The 19,551-nt window shown below is 33.3% G+C and overlaps 1 protein-coding gene across 7 annotated transcripts in view; it reads left to right on the top strand.

The window, feature by feature from the left end:
* Nucleotides 1-11,520, top strand: part of LOC120624921 (phosphatidylinositol 4-phosphate 5-kinase type-1 alpha) — a 78,508-nt gene extending 66,988 nt beyond the window's left edge. For 6 of the 7 annotated variants that reach the window (XM_039891737.1, XM_039891732.1, XM_039891736.1 and 3 more), the window contains one exon: nt 3,258-8,546. In XM_039891737.1, the coding sequence (XP_039747671.1) occupies nt 3,258-3,353 (96 nt within the window). In that variant the 3' untranslated portion in view covers nt 3,354-8,546. Of the gene's footprint in view, nt 1-3,257; nt 8,547-11,151 lie in introns of those variants that run through there. The other variant, XM_039891735.1, reaches the window with a different exon arrangement.
* Nucleotides 11,521-19,551: the final 8,031 nt, after the last annotated feature.

Genomic DNA, 19,551 nt, shown 5'->3' with positions numbered 1-19,551 from the left:
TGTTTCCATACTCGATGCGATGGTCAACAGATTGCTTGTTTGCAAATCTTGCAATACTAAGTTAACTTATATCACATAGCTTCTAGTTCTAATGATAAATTCGCATTTAATTTATAAATTAATCTTTTAGTGTTTATTTTGGCATGACTCTAACAAAAGTGTCATACAAAAAAGTACTGCCGGCCTGACCTCGTTATTATTATTAGTAGGTACTGAAAAATGAAAGTATGCGATCAGTTTAAAATTTAATATTTAGTGTTTCTTTGAAAGTAAGTTGTCGATGTAGTGCGTAATTATAGAGTAAATTGTAGGATTATTTTTTAAAATTTTTGCAGATTTTTTCTATTTTTTTTTTTCTCAATTGTAATAATAGGTGAAGAAATTATTTTATTTTTCTACATTATTTTATACCTATTTAACAACCTATCATAAATATTTTTAATAAATGTCAAGGAGAGTCAGGTCAGTTCATATTTTGACCTTTGTTAAAAGCGAAATGTCTGCAAAAATTTATAAAAGCATCCTTTTTTTTTAAATAAAAATTGAATTGTAAGATCACGACTGAAAATCTAGTACGTGTTAGCGACGTTATAAATATTCTTATTATCTAGGGAAATTGGCAATTTAAATCTGGCAATACTCTTATTATTTAAACAGGCATAGTGCAGACCACCTGTATTTTTTTCTCGTTGGATCGAAACAGCACGGAATATGCCTGCCCTTTTGAAAATCTGCTCAGTATGCAAACGTACAGACGGCCAATGTTAATGTTGATAACTAAGTGTTGCCAGTCCGAAATATAATCGCATTTTTAAAAAAGGTTGTATGTTAACGAAAGCAATCAATATTTCGCTTATAAAATGTATAATCGGCTTCATGTGAGTGGTTGTCATAGTGTTATACATTTATGTAGATCTGTAAGTAATCTTATTTTTTTTTCTCGGCGGATATTAGTTATGCGTTATGCGAAATCAGTTCAAAACTCCCGGAAAATAAGAACTGCCTGCCTTTAGTTTACTCATTGGGTACTAGCTAATGCCCGCGACTTCGTCCGTATTTTTTGAGTTTCAATATCCCGCAGGAATAACCTCCGCGTCCAGGAAACAAGCTTTAACTGTTACCAATTTTCATTAAGATCGGCGAAATGGTTGAGCTGAATATGGTAACAAACTAATGCATAAACAGACATACTTTTACTTTTACAATATAAGCAAAGATTAGGTATTCACACATATATTTTAAATGTGAAAGTGTGTTTGTTATTGTTTATTCTCATATTTTATTTTTAAAACTCGAATATTTGTTTTGCATATTCAAAAATCGACTCCACTCGACTAATTCATTGCTATTGAAATATTGTTTTGTTTACCAAACAATAAAATTACTTACAGATTCTTCACCTTAGGTCTTAATAGTCTCTTGTGGAATGTGATCAAAATTGTTTTTTAGGAGTTCTTCCTATTTCCTCTGTGACAAAGAGAAGAGGAAAAAAGTATGGAAATATATTATTAATAAATTCGTATTTTATACCAATTTAATTACAAATGTCAGTTTACATTTCATACACCTATCTATTTTAGTAATGCTTTTCATGCAGCTATGTTGGTATAACTCTAGTATAAATCTAAATTTTTCCTCTCAAGGCAGCGTTAAAACTTCACAGACTAATGTCAGACAAAACTTTGTCCCGTTTTAACTGCTTCAATCTGAGCTCAGTGAAAGTATACTCTATAAATCTCAGCCTTAGTGTTTATGATTCCGTTTTATAGATCAGTTGTCTATGGTTACATTCCCAAGATTTTTTTAAAATATGATGTGTGCGAACCATTCTGTTGTTCATTGTTAATATTAAAACCATTGTATATTCTGTTGTTGTTAACTATTTAAGGATCAGGAAAGTGTAGAATAAAAATTTTAAAGTATAATTCCAACTAATTCATAACCCAAAGTCGTATGACTTACACGCCATTTTTAACATCATAAATAACCAGGGGATTAAAACCGGTTCATATATATCTTTTTTTTTTTTTAAATAAATTATGAAACTGGAATTTCGCAAATGAAATTGGGAATACTATTCAAACCGCTATTTCGTCGCTTTAACCTGTGCGTCATATCAAAAAACTTAGAAAGAAATAAATTTCGCTAACTGATTCCTAAAATACTGTTTCGATCGAAAAAAAATATTAAGGAAAGCTATATCTATATTAAAGATCTGCCGACGCGAAATCGAACGCAAGCAGTCGATAAACCTAGTCAATACTTACTCGTGGATTTCGTTCGCTTATAACGTTCCTTAATATTAACTATTTCAGGCGTTTTTAATATATGTTATGTTATATTAATACATAACGATATGCTTATGAGTCTCAAAAGTGACCTTATAAAATTAACCGGTTTTCAATTTCTGTAAAAAAAAGACCCACTATTACCACTCTGCGTTGTTAGCATAAGTATAGTAGCAGTTGGGGTTATAGCAATATATTCGTTAAATTCCATACATAATGCTACAGTATTAATTCATAAACTTGTATTAAAAAGCATGTTAATACATAAATAAATTTGGGGAAGCTTTATACCGATTTAATAAAGTGGCATATTACTTACTTTAGAAGAAGTACTATTCCCGCGCTTATTGCATGACTTTATTTTGACAGTAACGTCAGGGTTGCCCCATAATATTTATTAGAATCGTACTAAAAAGTAGAATTAGTTTTAATTTAAGTTGCTAGCAAACATTCCCAGAGATGTATAACAAGGTAAGATTTTACTATTAATTACTTATTAAATATAATACCTACCTGTTTTAATAAAACAATTTCTTTCTACATGTTATAGTTATAAGTTACATTTTTACTTAATGGGTGACCCCTATTCTTTTACTCTAAAACCCCACTAACTAGTATTAAATACTACTTAAAATGTAATAAATAATTACGCAAAGAGTTTATCCTGCAGTATTCATTTTGCTAATTTTGGTGTGGACAAAGCCTAGAGCAACGTTGCTACAGCTGTCAGGTGCCAAAGGACGACCATCTCTGTAACGTACATATAATACAATCAAAAGATATGTGCACAGAAAACAGCATTTAAATTCCTCGACCTTCAGCCTGTGATATTGTTAATAATTCTTATTTATTGATCCAAGTTCTTACACCTTTTACAAAGCACAAACTCTCTCTGTTTTGCACCTTTAAACGCACAATCTAATAAACAGATATTATAATATGTTACAATTAAAATATTTCTCACGACAGGTCGAAATAACTCATCTCACTTCTGAAACCTCGAGCATCTCGATATCAACATACGAAGTTCAAAAGGTGATGCAAAGTGAAGGGAAATTTAGCTAAGTTACAATTTGTACAGTTCTTGGAAACCTTTATTACTACTCAAGTTTATTTATACTATTGCTACTAAAAAATGTAAGTTATCAAGTTAAAAGCTTGTGATACTTGAGGTTTATTTTTTTTGTAACTATATCTCAGATATTCATACAAAATTTCAGTTTTACTTTTACTCCCAAGGTCACATTCGTTTACTTGAATATTATACACAAAGAGTTGTGATGCCCGCCCGATTCAGTAATATTTCCAACTAGTGTGACAGAAAGTTACTGAATTTGGTAACTGAGCTTTCGAGAAAACAAACTCCTTACTGGAGTTGGAGTTATTTGTCAATTTTGTGGCCAAAGCTTTAAAAACGCGACGCCAGGGGCGCTTTTTAGTTTCCCATACTAAGTACATAAGGCGTGGGAAAGGGTTTACTAAGTTCATGGAGTATTAAGATTACTTTCTATTGTACTCACTATATGTTCTACTACTTTTTCTTAAGATCAAAACTTTTAGAGAAATAACTGTACAAAGTTGTCATAAAAATTACGCAATGACAACCATAAAATCAGGTGTTTGTACATTTAAGGTAAATTCATCGACAGCAAAATTTTATGGGTCTTGGATAATTTTTAAACCATTATTCAAACACAGGTTTACAATTGTTAAAGGTGGCAAATTTTTTTAGGTTATCTTTATATTAAAATTGAAGTGTACGTTATTTTAAATTATAACCATTTATCTTAAGCGAGTATTAGTGATACTTTAAATGGGTGGTTTCCTAGTATCTCATTTCCAACTAGCTTTATGCTATTAGCCCAAGGAATAATATTTAACTCTCCCTGGCAAGTTCTACCGCTGATCTCGGGATATAAGAACTATTTTAATCAAATATTTTTAATTGCAAATGATCATTATGTGCCCAAAATATCAGAGCCCTTATTCTCTTTCTTAACTGGATAGTAATATCTTGTGATGTTACTTCATAAAAGAACTGTCAACTTTGTCGCCACAGAGTGATTATCCGAGTATGTTTAGAGAATGAGGGCGAAGTTTCCAAGAATTCTTTATAATTTATGTTCAGGTATTTTGGATATACTTTAAGGTTTTTTAATTTTTAAATACTTTTGGAGGAAATGGCCAAGATGTTGGCCCAAACAGTCGCATATAAGTGCATAGCTCAATTACAGCTTGAAGTTGATAGTTAATCTAATCCAAGATCTTTAGAATGACAGATTTGTAGTGCTGTCCTTTTCTACTCTTCTCTGTAAATAAGGATAGCGCTACTAAATGCAATGTTTCTGATTAAATTGTTTAGTTATTTATTAACTTAAGGCGTTAGTTGCCTCAGAGATGCGGCTTAAAGTCCCTCTCTTACTGAAATTATAATTAAAAGTATTGTAAAAATTATTCGTTAAAAAGTTGTTAAAAATTATAGAATCAATCTATGTTTCTATAGGCAAATACTGGGCCATTTCAGCGAATCTTTATCGAAGAATTTTTCATATAATGTACTTATGTAACTTTTGTTATAAGTAATAAAACTCATAAGCAATAAATTTCATTATCGATGTACCTTTAACTGTAATAATGATTACATAGGTTTTATACATGTAGCAGCTCTCTTTCTAACAGTATTGATTTCATTTTGGTGCTTAGTTTTTTTTATTTAGTAAGTATAATAATTCAATTTTATTTTATCAAATTAATATTTAATAAATTGCTCAGAACCTTGTAAAAGAAAGAAACTTATGAACAATTACAAATATCAGTGAACAATATTGTACAACATTTGTTGTTTATCCTGTAGTTTTAAGATTATTAGTTTAAATTAACGTTGCCAGTATGAAAATTAATGAAAATTCTACCAAAAATATATCGATTACGTGATCGATAAATCGGTAACCCATCGACAAAACTTAATAATAAAAAGTTTTTAGGGAATAGTAACTGCCATATTATGTTACTCGTAACTTATTTATTGGAATAATATAATAATAAATATTAAGTAAATATTTTATTTAATCTTAATTTAAAGTAGCGAAATTATATCACTACAGGCCCTCCAATTGATTACACATATATACGACGTTCAAATTTAGTGTGAAAATTATTTGACATCTGTAACTGTGTTTGTGATGGCATCAACATCATCATCATAATAAATCGAAATTTAGGTCAACAAATGCTCATGTCGTCACATAAACTGGGGCTCTGATAAAAATCTCTATATGTTATACTATGTTTTTAATTAAGGTTATGAAAAGGAAGCTCGAATACAAAATTTCAACTCTTAAAGATTAGCTTTATTTGATTAGGTTTTGTGGGCATCTACTCGTATAAGAAACGTGTCGTTTCCCTCAATTTACCCCTTAAAAAAAGTTGAAAAAGTTCCGGATTTTATATTTTTTATTGTTCCATAAGCAAATGAAGCAATTGATTAGAGCACGTCTCGGGGGGCACCACAAACAGTAGCGAAAACACACGAGAGACGAGGCAGTTTGGAATTTCGCATCTCAAAAGTTGCAAAATAAAAAATAAATGCTTTGGTTTATATTTCCGCTCCACCACAAAAGAGATCTTTAATGTTACGTACATATTCTAAGATACGTAATTGATCTATCCCGTTGTAATAAACACGCAACGATAGTCTTACTCCGGCACAGATTACATAATAACGTAGTCCGATAGAGAATCTAACACAGAAAATATCTGTTCTTTGTCTATACGTTTACCTCTTTAAGAAGACTAATGAATTGTCGTTCGTATGTCGCAACTTGTATCAACTTCTATCAAGTCTTCCTCTTCTGCTTTCTTACTTCGCCTTATCAGAGTTTTTTTCGATTATTCAAAGACGTCAGAGTAAAATGGACTTATAATATAAAGTTTTAGAGTTGCAAATTGTGTACTACTGATTCTTACTATACAAATTGGATAATGAGAGATACATGAGATTATACAAAGGCTTTAGAAGTGTGGACGAATTTAAGCCTTATAATAATTCAAATAAGTTCCACTTTACTCCGACTACTTATTCTCTATCGATACCTCATCAACGACGTAACTAACTTGAAAAAAAAAAAGGGTTTGAATTTTATTTAATATGTCTGTAGTCAGGCTTGTTACCTACCACTCTACGGACAGCTAAGTGCCGAAATTATATGTTAGCTCAGTTTAATAACTTTCTGTATATTTTCGAGACTGATTTAATGGGATCTGATTTTAGTATTATTACTTTTGCGGTATTAGCCCGCTAACCCACCCATTAGCAGTGTGGTGAGTACGGTCCATCTCTCATATTAGAGAGATATGTGTCCAGCTGTAGAATATGAATTAGGCTAATTATGATGATTACAATTTTTTAAGATTATTTTATTTTTATTTTTAGATATTATTGTTCACCAAAAATCGTATATTAGAATATTATTTTTTAAATAATTGTACTCAATAATATTCTTACAAAAAGTATTGAAAATATATTATATCCGCTTATACATACAAATTAATTTTAGAATAAAATGTATTTACTATGCATTTACATGCTTTGAAATATATCTTCGTCATTTAAGATGTTATATCATAACTATACATTATGGGGTCCATTATATATAACCCAAAAGGCCCCAGTTCTTAAGGAGAAGTCAAACTGATGCGTCCGGCCTCTTAAAATACGCAATAATTTGCTCAAAATTTACAGACTGGATGCCTTAGTTTGGCTTTCTCTTTAGGCTATTTTCAAGAGTACAAGTGTGTTCTAGTAGAAAAAGTTTGACACTATCGCCTATCGGGTTTAATAAAGCTGCCGTACTCCTAACAAATAACCAATCAAAGGCTATAAAAAATACTTGCTTGTTTCTATATGTGCGTCCACGAGAATTAGTGAAACTCCAGCCATATTCGTCTTCGTTAGATGTCACCTGATGTTCTTTTACTTGAACAGGGATTTAAAAGCAATACTTAAATATTCTCTGAAGCTAAAAATTCAAGATACTAGTGTTATTCAAATAAAAATATACAGCTTACTGTCATAGACGCTTTAAAGAAATTCCGAAGTACCAGACACACTTATATTTGCGGGTAGTTTCGTGCATAGGTATGAAATTAACCGCAAAAGTAGGTGCGTACGATTTAACAAATTCTTAGGGAAGTATTTCGCTCGCTCGCAATTTTTTCTACTAGGACGTGAATCTTAAACTCTGTTTGTTCAAAAGTAGTGTGAACAATGGTGTTGTAAGTAAAAAGAGATAGATACAAAGAAAACTTTATTGCAGTAAAAAAGAAAGGGAGAGATTTTGTAGATGTGTTCGAAGATCTATTAGAAAGTGTTTTCTAAGTAAACTGTTTAAAAGTTATAGGAAATTTCCGAATTTACTGAAATGAAACCACGAACGTTTAGTAATCTGGTTGTGTATACACATATATTCAAGCGAATTAACACACAAGAAGTAAAAGTATGTAAGTAGTAACAATGGATGTTTTTCTTGAGTTTCTTGAGAGTGATCGTAACACGTTATGTCGCAACGGGCTGCGGCGCAAGACTGAGCGCAGGTTGTCTAATTAGCCAAGTTGATATGTGCCACTTTTTAGGGCTTGTATACAGTATCACTTTTACAAGTTAAATCCTGTGAAGTAAGGTGTAATTTCTTTGGTAGGGTGAAATTATTTTACACCTGGCTTGAAACATCCTCGTCTGCTATTGGTTATTGCTTTCGCTAACGGTGGTGGCGACGCTAAAGTATTATAGAGTTTCTAATACTCAAATTCCTGAACACGTTTCCAGCCAGTGCTTCTTACAGCCGCAACGTTGCGAGCAAGTTTAGGTCCATTATACTTTGATAATATATTGTTTCGATACACGAATGACAGGCATGCCAATCTTCTACATAGGTTAAGGTACTAACCAAAAACAGTACGAGCGAGGTAGCAATACAAGGCTATATTTAATTAGATTTTACGATCCCATTATTTAACGTTAGATTAATCTTTTTTATAAAGAATATTCTCCCTTTTATGAGTGGCAGTCTTAACTTTTAACTCGTTTTACTTACAACACCATTGGTTTTGATAATAATGAATTAATTGTTGTTTAATCTATAACTGTACAGTGTTTTTGTATCTGTTGAAAGCTAGCGTCGTGTTGCAACTCGTATCTGCGAGGAGTGTACTTATTTGTATATCGTGGTTTCGAATAAACGTGTATCTGTTTAAAAGTTACAAATTGTTTTATTTTTAAATTACCTTTCGAATTACCTTATATACTGTGCTTGCAAATTCGACCTTGGTTATATTTTTTAATAATCCCGCAGGAACAGAGTGCCGAGTATGAGATTTTGTACCTATTCGATTGAGCAAAAAGTACAAATTACCCAATATTTCTCACTGTTTTTGTTTCCCAGTATTCTAACTAGATGGCGTTCTTTTGATTCCATACAAATCGTAGATAACTTCCATGTGATCAAGTAGGTAGACTTAGGTAGAAGATGTCCAACTGTGTCACTCTTTTAGTGTTCCAAATTAAAAAGCATCCAATGTCCGTTTCCAGGAGCTACCTCTAGGTATAATTATAATAATAATTAACTACGACCCATCTACATTATTACATAACAGAATAATTAAAAACTAAACTAAATTAAATAAAAAAACGTAAGTTACAAATTAGAATATCTGCGTCCAGGCTGCCTGCTACGTGGAGTTTAATATAAAGCTTGTAAATCGAAGAGTCGTATCGATTTATTAATGCTTTCAGAATGCCGTTTATGGACACAGGGCGCTACTACTACCTTCTGCGATCGCCAACCCGTGTGCCCAGCGTGGTGATTATAGAAAATCTCTTGAGAAGATGCCAGCAGTGGTCTGTTGAAGGCTATTGATGAATAGGTTAGGCGGTCCTGATTTTACGAACACCTTATATACAAGACTAGTTAAAAAAGGGGTCACTAGGATACCGGGGATCAAAAATATAATTGCAATGCATAAGTTAAAAGATTATGTTAAAACACATTTATTAGAGCGAGGTTACAACAATTGATGAATTTCTTAATAACAAGGCTGCTTGCAAGCATCCGGCTCCGCTTTCATCTCTCACAAGATAGAAAAATGAATGTTAAAATGTAAACTGTAAATTGTTGATGTTGGAAAAGAGCAACTTTTGAGTTTCTTGTCGGCTTCTTCTCGGTAGAATCTGCCTTCCGAACCGGTGGGAGAGTCACTACAAACAGACAGGCTTGACGTTTTTGAAACGTCAAGTTGCATTAGGCTTACTTGAAATACATGAATTTTTAATTTTAATTATATTTGCTCATAGTCATTATGGGTCATAAACTTATATATATATAACTATATATATATAATAAGTATAAAAATCTTCAGTTGTTGTTCAGTGTTTCGCCACGCTCTGGCATCAAGGGTCGGATACAGAAGGCAGTAGTCCTTGAAACGGCGCGTATTGTGAGAAGGTTCCTCACTCTGGAGCCCTGACCGCCGGTTGCTTGGGCATTCAAAAGCCCCGCAAGCGGAGGGTGGATGTTTTTTTTTTATAAATTTTTAATAGTGTTTTTTATTTTATTTTTAAGCATTGTTAAGAATTCAAAAAATTAAAAAGAATGAATGATAGAAAATTATAATTCCGAATTTATGCATTATTGCTTGAGTTATTTCAAGCAATGATATTCATAATCCACCCTCACTTATTCAGTGAGTTAGTTTAAGCCTTATTAGACCCATGTGTAGCTGACCCGTCCCAAGGCCGAGGCCATAACATATTTTAAATTACATGGTATATAATGAAAATCATAATGATTGCTGTAGTTAATTAAAATTACAAAGATGTTCATCTTAAAATTTATGAAATATTTAATGTTTAATTTGTTTGTTAAAGAGAGATAAAAATATTTTGATTATCAAAAATAGCACAAGACCCTGAATATACATTACTGTATTATCTTTTTTTCTCTAATGCACATGTTTTTTTTTTATTTGCTATTACATTTTGCACTAGCTCCTAGATGCTACACGTACAATCACAATATGTTTTCTCACTGTTTATGTGTTTGTGCTAACTTGTGTTTTGGTGGAAGGTCATTTAAAGGTAAGAAATAAATTTATTTTGCAAGTTTTTCATTCGTTATCACACAATCGTACAAGGTGGGTACAGTAAGTGTAACATTTTGTTTCAATGTCGATTATGAAGTGTTTACTTGGCTTGTTTTGTACTTTGTAATAATGAAATTATTGTGGACATATAAATATTTACATTAGGTACTTTTATTTGCAGGTTATTTTCTATATGTTTTATATATTTATGTCTATTTGACTGTCCGTTTGTAGGTTCATCCGAATATCTGTCACAGTCTGAGAGTCCTATGATTTCTCTATTACATTAAAATTATAATTAAAAAGAATTTAAATAAAATACTATTCATTTATTATTACTTACCTAAATTTTATGAATTTTAACCGATTTACATAAAAGGAGTAGGTTCTCAATTCTGTTAAAATTTTTTTTTAGGAATTTATAATTTCTGGTCTGGTCTGGTGGGAGGCTTTGGCCGTAACTAGTTACCACCCTACCGACAAAGACGTGCCGCTAAGCGATTAAGTGTTCCGGTGCGATGTCGCGGAAACGGATTAGGGGTATGACTACCATACTCCCTAACAGGTTAGCCCGCTTCCATCTTAGGCTGCGTCATCACTTACCACCAGGTGAGATTGCAGTGAAGGGCTAACTTGTAGAAGAATAATAAAAATAACAAAAAACATACAACGCATACTATTATTTACCAGTTATTTTAATGGATTGATATTACTTTTAATTTTACAGACCCGATTATGAACGGTCGGAAGGGAAGCGGTCTGTGAAAAAGGGTGATCCAGTTTTAATCAAACTCACGAAGACTGTTACGGATGAACAAAGTTTTGATAACTTTGTAAGAAGTTAAAGTTATCAAAACTTGTAGTCATTCATGTCCATATTAGCAATTCATTTGGGGGTCAAAATATTTTTTTGCATTCGATAGCCCGATACTTGAGGAAGGTTTACGGTTATATATATTAACGTCTCGTACTTATAAGCCCAACAAAAAGGAGTAACAGCGCAGGCGGGCGACGCGAATAGGTAATTCTATCCCATGTAAACTTTCACCGGCTTTTCTAAGCAGTACTTACTACTATTGACGACCGACCGACCTATTGCGACTTTCGCGCCAAAAGAAGTATAGTTTAAGAAAATTTCAGAATAATCTATTAAAATTACTTTTATATTTTTCTACAGTTTGTATGCAAGAAGTAGGTAGGTAAATAAATTTTTAATACTGATATCTTTAGTTTTATTTCACTTACCTCATTCATTTAATTGAATTTACCTAACCTTAGATTAATTTATAAATGTGTGGGAAGGACACATTATCTCCTAAAACAACTTTATCAACTCTCTGAGCATTTGCGCACAGGTGGAAATAATATTCAAAATTTTTTGATACCTTCGTGGAATAATTAACGGGGGTGAACTCCTCCCATAGCCCGTTATCTTGCTTTGGCAGCACGGCTAGCCTGGGCAGGAGACAATTATCTCCTCGATAAAGGATAAAAATTTATCTTCGCTCACAGCTTTATTAACTACCAGGGCATTGGCGCACAAGTGGAAAAAATATCCAAATAATAAATATGTGTACATTAATTATATTCCCCGTCGGGGGATATCATTTTTGTCTCCCGCCTGCCCGGCAGTCGGGGTATTATATTTCTTGTCGCCTGCTAGGCGTGATGATAGATAGTAATAATGCTTCAAATTCAAATTCATTTATTTCAAGTAGGCCTACTTTATAAACACTTTTGAAACGTCAAGTATGTATGTTTGTAGTGACTCTACCACCGGTTCGGAAAGCAGATTCTACCGAGAAGAGCCGGCAAGAAACTCAGTAGTTGCTCTTTTCCAACATCAACATTTACAATCATTTTTCTATCTTGCGGGAGATGAGAGCGAGGCTGGCTGCTTCCAATCCACCTTGTCATTGAGGAATTCATCAAATGTATAATAACCTCGCTGTACTAGATGCGTTATTACACATTTTTTAAATGTATGCATTGTTAGGTCAAGTATTTTCTTAGGAATCATGTTGTAAAAGCGTATACTCAACCCCACAAAGGAGTTCTGCACCTTTCGCAGACGATATGCAGATATTACTAATTTATGTCCGTTTCTGGTAAGTCGATTGTTAATTACAGCTTTTTGTTTATAAAGAGCAATATTTTGTCTCACAAAGACTATATTATTATAGATATATTGTGAAGCTACTGTACGAATACCTATTTGTTTAAATTTTTCACGAAGCACTTGGATCACGCGAATGCGTGATCCAAGTTTATATATTGATCGTTGATTGCTTTAAAGAGGGTACGGGTACAGGCTTGTTAGGAGCATGGCAGTTATATGCATAATAGTTACAGAGTGTTCATGTGGCTACCACGTTTCTGTAGTGCATATCTGATGTTTTTGGAAGCTCGAACTAATGATTTCTATGGTATTATGAGAAAAAGAGCAGCATCAGTGATAAGCAAAATGCGAGGAAGCTCCAAGGGTGTTCTGAATACCCTATGAGAAAAACAAGAAAATCTATTTATGCAGCACTGGGTGAGCATACATGTGTTTTCTCATTGTTCTTTTAATGGAATGAATTTGAATGGAATTTTTGGGATTCAATATACTTACTTTTTTTTTTTTTTATAATTAAGCTTATACAATAATTCTAATAATTACAAACTAAAATTAATATTTATAATAAACTAGCTGTTGCCCGCGACTTCGTCTGCGTTTGATTTTGTTTTTAAAGTATTCAGTATTGCTAAGCCTTAAATGAGTATAGTAGTATATATATATAACATGTGACTGTCAATTAATTATAGACAAAAAAATTGCAATAACATAAAATTGCGACTATAATTAAAGATCTAAGCTACCTTATCTCTTAAGTCGGACCAGACTGCTCACGGAGTGCCAAATTAATTTAAAATCGGTTAAGTAGTTTAAGAGTCCATCGCGGACAAACATCGTGACAGGAGATTTATATATATTAAGATATAAGCCGTCTAACTTTTCACTTATGGGCATGGTACCCAAAATGCTGGCGCTATTGCCCCTTTGTATAGCTAGACTAAGCCGTTGGGCTAAAAAAGCGCCAGCTCTTGGGTACCATGCCCATAAGTGAAAAGTTAGACGGCTTATATTTATTATAAATATTAATTAATGGATATTGTGTTTGTAAATTCAGATTATTTATAACGGCTGCTTGGATTGATTACAAGAAGGCATACGATTCGGTGCCTCATTCGTGGCTCATGGAAGTCATTCGGTTGTATAAGGTCGATGCAACCCTATGCTCTATTCTTGAGTCATCCATGAGGCAGTGGATGACAGTCCTTCGTCACCCAGGAGCTATTGAGAACTCTGAATCGACTGAACCGATAGGAATTAGGCGGGGTATTTTCCAGGGCGATAGTTTGAGTCCTCCATGGTTTTGCTTAGCCCTTAATCCTCTCAGTACCTTGCTGATGGACTCACGACTAGGATTTCGCCTACGCAGGGGTGGTGAGCTCATATCTCACTTACTGTATACGGATGACCTCAAGTTCACAACGATCAGTCCTTATGGCATTGTTAAAGATAACTCAGAGCTTTAACAATGACATAGGGATAGAATTTGGTGTAGACAAGTGTGCGATAATCAATGTAGAGCGAGGTAAGATTGTAAGCTCTGAAATTATAGTTCTTTCAGAAACTATTATTCCCAAATGACTTCGTGAAGGGGAGACCTATAAATATCTTGGAATGTCAGAAGCACTTGGTATTGAGGTAGGGCACATGACACAGGTAGTTCAGGAACGCTTCTTTAATTTACATACATAACATAATATTTAGATGTTATGTCTGTAAATTAAGATTATTATTATTTTTATATGCTAAACCCGCGTAGCCACAGAACCACCTGCCAGATCAGAGATAATTCTGAAATTATAAATTCCTAGTAATAAGACACAGCGGTCATCACTTTGCCAAAGAGACCGTAGATTGCAAAAAAGATAAGGAATAAATAACTGTATATTTAAAATAAATATTTAAAAACAAGGTAGAAAAATACAATACAGTATTTTACGAACTCGTACATTGTATGTTTAACATCTTAACGGTATTTCTTATATTGATTAGATGAAAATCTAACCATTTCTTGGTAATAATTATAAATTTCTTTCTCCTTGTTATAAACGAATTTTGGAAGCCTCGCAATAAGACCTTCACCGATACTTTCCGCATAAATCTCTAAAACAGCTTTCTTCGTTTCATGCAACTGTAATATATCTATTGGTTTTAATTCCAAACCATTGCTACTTCTGTTTGTGGTTTTCATTTGAGGCTGCAAGTCTGATTCTGCATTCAGAATTATCACCTTATCGTCATCAGAAAGGCCGAGTAAAGTTAGTCTGTTTAATTTGTTTAAAGGACACGCATTAACATTTGATATAACTCTTTTAGATATTTTATTACAGACCTTACGCAGTGACGGTATACCGTTTTTATTTGATGGTATCTTTACAACAGATTTATTATTTTTCCCTTTCAAATATGAATACTGGGTTTGCACATCAACGTAATCAGTCTTATTGAATTTTAACGACTTTTTTGTAAGATTGCAATCGACTTCCTGATCTCTTTTATCGACGCCTCGACAACAGCATGTCTTGAGTGCTTTGTTTTCAAATGCACGAGTATTTAACGTCGTAGCCAAGTGATTACGTAGACGTTGTAAATTTTGTTTTACATTCGATGAGACAGTGTCTGTACTATTAATCCGTTCTGCTGGAAACAATATTTCATTAATACAATTCTTGCTGGGTCTATTATCTGACATCGAACCATGTTGGTAATAGTTAGTCATGCTATCGGTATATTTAAAGTAGTTCGGTTTTAAGGATTGGTATGTAAGTTCCTTAGCCAGAACGTGATTCACTTTCACATCGTCACCACTGCTGCTGTCTGAAGTGAAGACTGCTCCCAACATTTTGCTTCGCATTTTAATTTTGTTTCCAGTATTTTTGGTGTCATTTGAATTTTCGAAGATTTGCTTCAATATAATCTTTTTCTCCTCTTTGTTGCGTACTTTCGGTACTTCTAAATTTGATTTCTCGACGACTAATAATGATGCTTCTCCGTTGTCGGTTCCAGATACTCCGGTAATCCGACTTATATCACTGGGTAACACTTCAGTATTATTTACAGCTGATGAACTAGCAGAACATTCGAATGTAGAATGTATCGTAAGACTTTCAACGTCTGTTGAATGTAGGGGGCTTTTTCCTGCCAGTTCTTTAATTATTATTTCTTCACTGGGCTTAATGTCATGTTTACTTGTATCAGTGGAATCACTAAAATTTACTGTTGTTTTGTGTATTGAATATGTTTGCAGGTCTAAGACATCACTATAACCAGTCGAAACTGTGTGAAATTTCTCTGAAATTTTTCTTGTGAAGTCGTCCTTAGTATGTAAGTTAAAATTTGTTAAATTTCGTTTTGATTTATTGGGATTTTGTTGATAGCTATTTATAACGATTTTTATATTAACATCTCTTTTTTCCGGGTCCTCAATTCGATTAATGGATTGTTTTGTTTTATCTTGAAGAACATCTTGAACGCTTTTTTGAAGGGTTGCTTTACTACCGGCTTTTTCATTTTGTGTATCCTTTTTAATATTAGTTTCTGTTTTATCAGGTTGTTTAAATTTCAAATTAAAATTAATTTCAACAATATTGGAGAAGCTTGCATTGCTTTCTCTAGGTTCTAAATTTTTCTCATCCAAAACCATCTCCGTCTTTGTCGTTGAAACTCTGTGTATTCGGGAGTCTCTATACATGTCTTTTACTAAATGGTTTCTGGTTTCGTTTGTATCCATTTTATATTCATGTCTTTCATATAGTGTCTGTCCATCTTCATCTTGTACCTTTATGTTTCGAGGGTCTCTTATTTCGACAGTACTAGGTGTAATTTGTTTTATTCTAAAGTATAAATTTTCCTTCGAATTTAATCTTATAACATTGCAAATCGATTGACTTATATCCGATTTTTTTGGCACTGGCTTCATTGTAAGACACACACCAGTTCTTGATTGGCATCCAGTATTAGATGCAGTATAACATGGTGATGACGGGCATAGCACTTTGTCTCTTCCCTTTTTTCGTTCTTTATTTTTTTTAGGGCTAATGGCGTCAAGATTTCCGCTGTTTTTCTTTGACAAACATGAATTACATTTTTTAGTTAAGCGTTTCAATGCTGTGGCTAATTTACTTGATGCCGGTTTGTTGGTCGGTTGACTAATTTTAGAACTTTTTAAGGACGTTTGGTTTTCTAATATTTGATTTGAACACGGTGACTTGTTACTAAGACATTGCGGTGAACTACACGAATGTTGTGGATTGCAACCACAAGGTTGATTTAATTGCGCCGGCGATCGCTGTTGCGGTGGAGCTGATTTTTGTCGGCAACTTGTTGGTAAGGATTTCGTAAGACTAGGGGGAGACGTATGCGAAGGTGAAGAAGAATGAGGTGATGACAGAGGCCTTCCTTCTAGATATGGGGCATAATGAGGTGGAATTCCCTGTGACCTAGAGGGCTTTTCCGAACACTGTGCTTTCTTCTGTCTTTTACAAGATTCCATACAACGTGGTGTGGATAAGTTAGTTGGTGACATTTGCCGATACAAAGGCGGTGAGTATTTTAAATTAAGAGGTGGACATCTCGAAGAATGTGGAAATTGGAGAGGTGTTTGATATTGCTTTGTACTTTTCACTGATTCGGGGTTAACCCTGGCTAGCTTAGAACATGAATCTTTTTTCTTAGAAATGTTACAACCGAATGATCCCTTATATGACAGAATTCCATCGCCTATTTTCTTCGTCAATTCGATTTCTTTTAATGATACGTGTTTGTTTAACTTTTTCTTAGCATTCGCATTTACAGGTTCCCATTCTGTAAGAAATTCGCGAGACATTTTTTGAGCAAATTTTTCTTCAATACTTGGTACTGAAAATGGTTCCGATTCGTCACCACACTTGATCCAGTTATCCTTTTTACTAGCTGCGTATATTTTTCGCCTCTTAAAGACTTCTACAGAATCTTTTGGCAAGACTCTTTTTCCTTCTGTTCCTTCATTATTCTTCTGTATCTTGTTAAAATATGTTTTTGTAGCATCATCCGACTTTATAGTATCTTCGACTAACGTATAGTGACTACAGGAAGAAGTTTCACAAGATGATACTATTGCTAACGTTTGATATTCATCGTAAATAAAAGGACACGATTTTGAACAGTCACCTTGATGGTTTAAGCTGTTAAAAGCGTTATTAGCCGATGATCCTCGTAAATTAGAGTCGCTCATGCACCAAGAATATAAATCCATACCAAAAGGGATCCAATAACGATAATATTCTTCTAAATAGCTCTTAGCCAAATCACACTTCTTTAGAGGGGCTTTCGCATGAGTTGATTCATCGTCTGTGATTTCTTCTTGCATTTTTAGTCTGTCAAAGAATAAATTACTTTTATTAATTCTGACCTATTAGACTATCCAGTCTAAATAGAGACTATATTAAATATGATACCTATTTAAACTTTTTTTAAATTCATGTATTTATAAGAAGAAACTAAGGAGACGCCATGTTTTTTTTAAATTAAGTAATTGTTCTATTCCATCTTTCGATCTGGACATTATCACTAAGAAGTTCATTACTTGTATAGAACTAATGGCTGACGCTAAGGCTATTTATATAATACTTGAGTGACTTACGTTTGTTTTTTTATTTCTCTTAAATCTTTGTTGTGGGTATGTTGCGTTATTATTCCTACGCCGACCACGTCACATCGTTTAGGTAGATATACGTTGCTTCCCTGTACTACCACATCTCTATGCGGCGGTGGAATATTTAGAGTCTCTACAACTCCGGATTCTTTGTCCTCTATATCTTTAACATTAATTGTAATGCGAATATCATTAGATTGATAATCACTGATATTCATTTTACGATACTTTTTTTTATTTTTTATATGTGAACTCGATTTAATGGTCTCGTATTCCACAATATTATAGACCTGTTCATCGCTTGTATGTGTTCGCTCTTCATCTACGAAACTCGTTCCTGAGAAATAGCCTTTAGGTACATCTATCACAATATATTTACAACTTTCTTTAGTATCCTTCTCTTTTAAAAAATTCTTAGTATTTAACACTAGTTCTATCTTTTGCGAGAATGTCTTTGATTTAGCTATAAACCATTTTTGATTAGAAAATGTGACCTCTATTTTTTTTTTCTTGTCATTTATTAAATTCTGTATTGTTCTTAATTTTTCAATACTATTATCTGTTATCATTTTTGGCATCATCCACGCCTGTATGGCTTGCTGCATGAAGTTAACCTGATTTATTCGAGAGTTGTTATATCGTCTGCATTTCCAGGTACTACTGCTTGGTGTTGTAGAGGAAGTAACTTCACTTTTAGATCTTAAAACGATTCCTGTATTTTTATAAATACATTCCATCAACTCGAAAACGGTACTGCTGCTTGTGGCGTACATGTCATTATTCCATCTAATTTTGACACTGTTCCGTGAATCATTTTTGCTATCTACACATCTTTTTAACCAAGCCTTTCTTAACATATCATTATACGCATCTGAAATTTGGTCAGGTTTATTGGAAGATGTTTCAGGTGAATATTCATTGACTGCTCCACTTTTAATCGTCAGACCGTCGCCAACCTCACATCGAACGGCTGTCACACCTTTCTTCAACTTATAAGATTGCTTCGATTTATCTTTGCTTTTCCATTTACAAAACGAAAACCTTTTTCCTTCTCTCTTTTCGTTTTTTATCTGCTTATCTATTACTTCTTCTTTAGGTAGTATGATTTCTACTTTATTTTTGTGTTTTTTTGTTCCTACCCTAATGTTGTAAGACGATGTATTTTTTAAATCTTTATCTAATTTGAACTTTTTTCCCCACAACTTAAACATACCTTTAGCATTTTGGTAGTCACCGTCTACGGCGTCAGTTGACCAATGTGCACTTTCTTTTCTACCAGTCAGTGGTTTTGTGTATGAGGTTTGTGTAACATCTTCATTGTTACGGAAAATTAAGTGAGACGGTGTATATTTGTTTGTATCAGAGAAAGATCTAGCAAC

The sequence above is a fragment of the Pararge aegeria genome, chromosome 7, assembly GCF_905163445.1.
Source record: "Pararge aegeria chromosome 7, ilParAegt1.1, whole genome shotgun sequence".
Taxonomy (NCBI): domain Eukaryota; kingdom Metazoa; phylum Arthropoda; class Insecta; order Lepidoptera; family Nymphalidae; genus Pararge; species Pararge aegeria.
The sequence above is the reverse complement of the archived record's forward strand: the minus strand, read 5'-3'. Positions and strand labels throughout refer to the sequence as shown.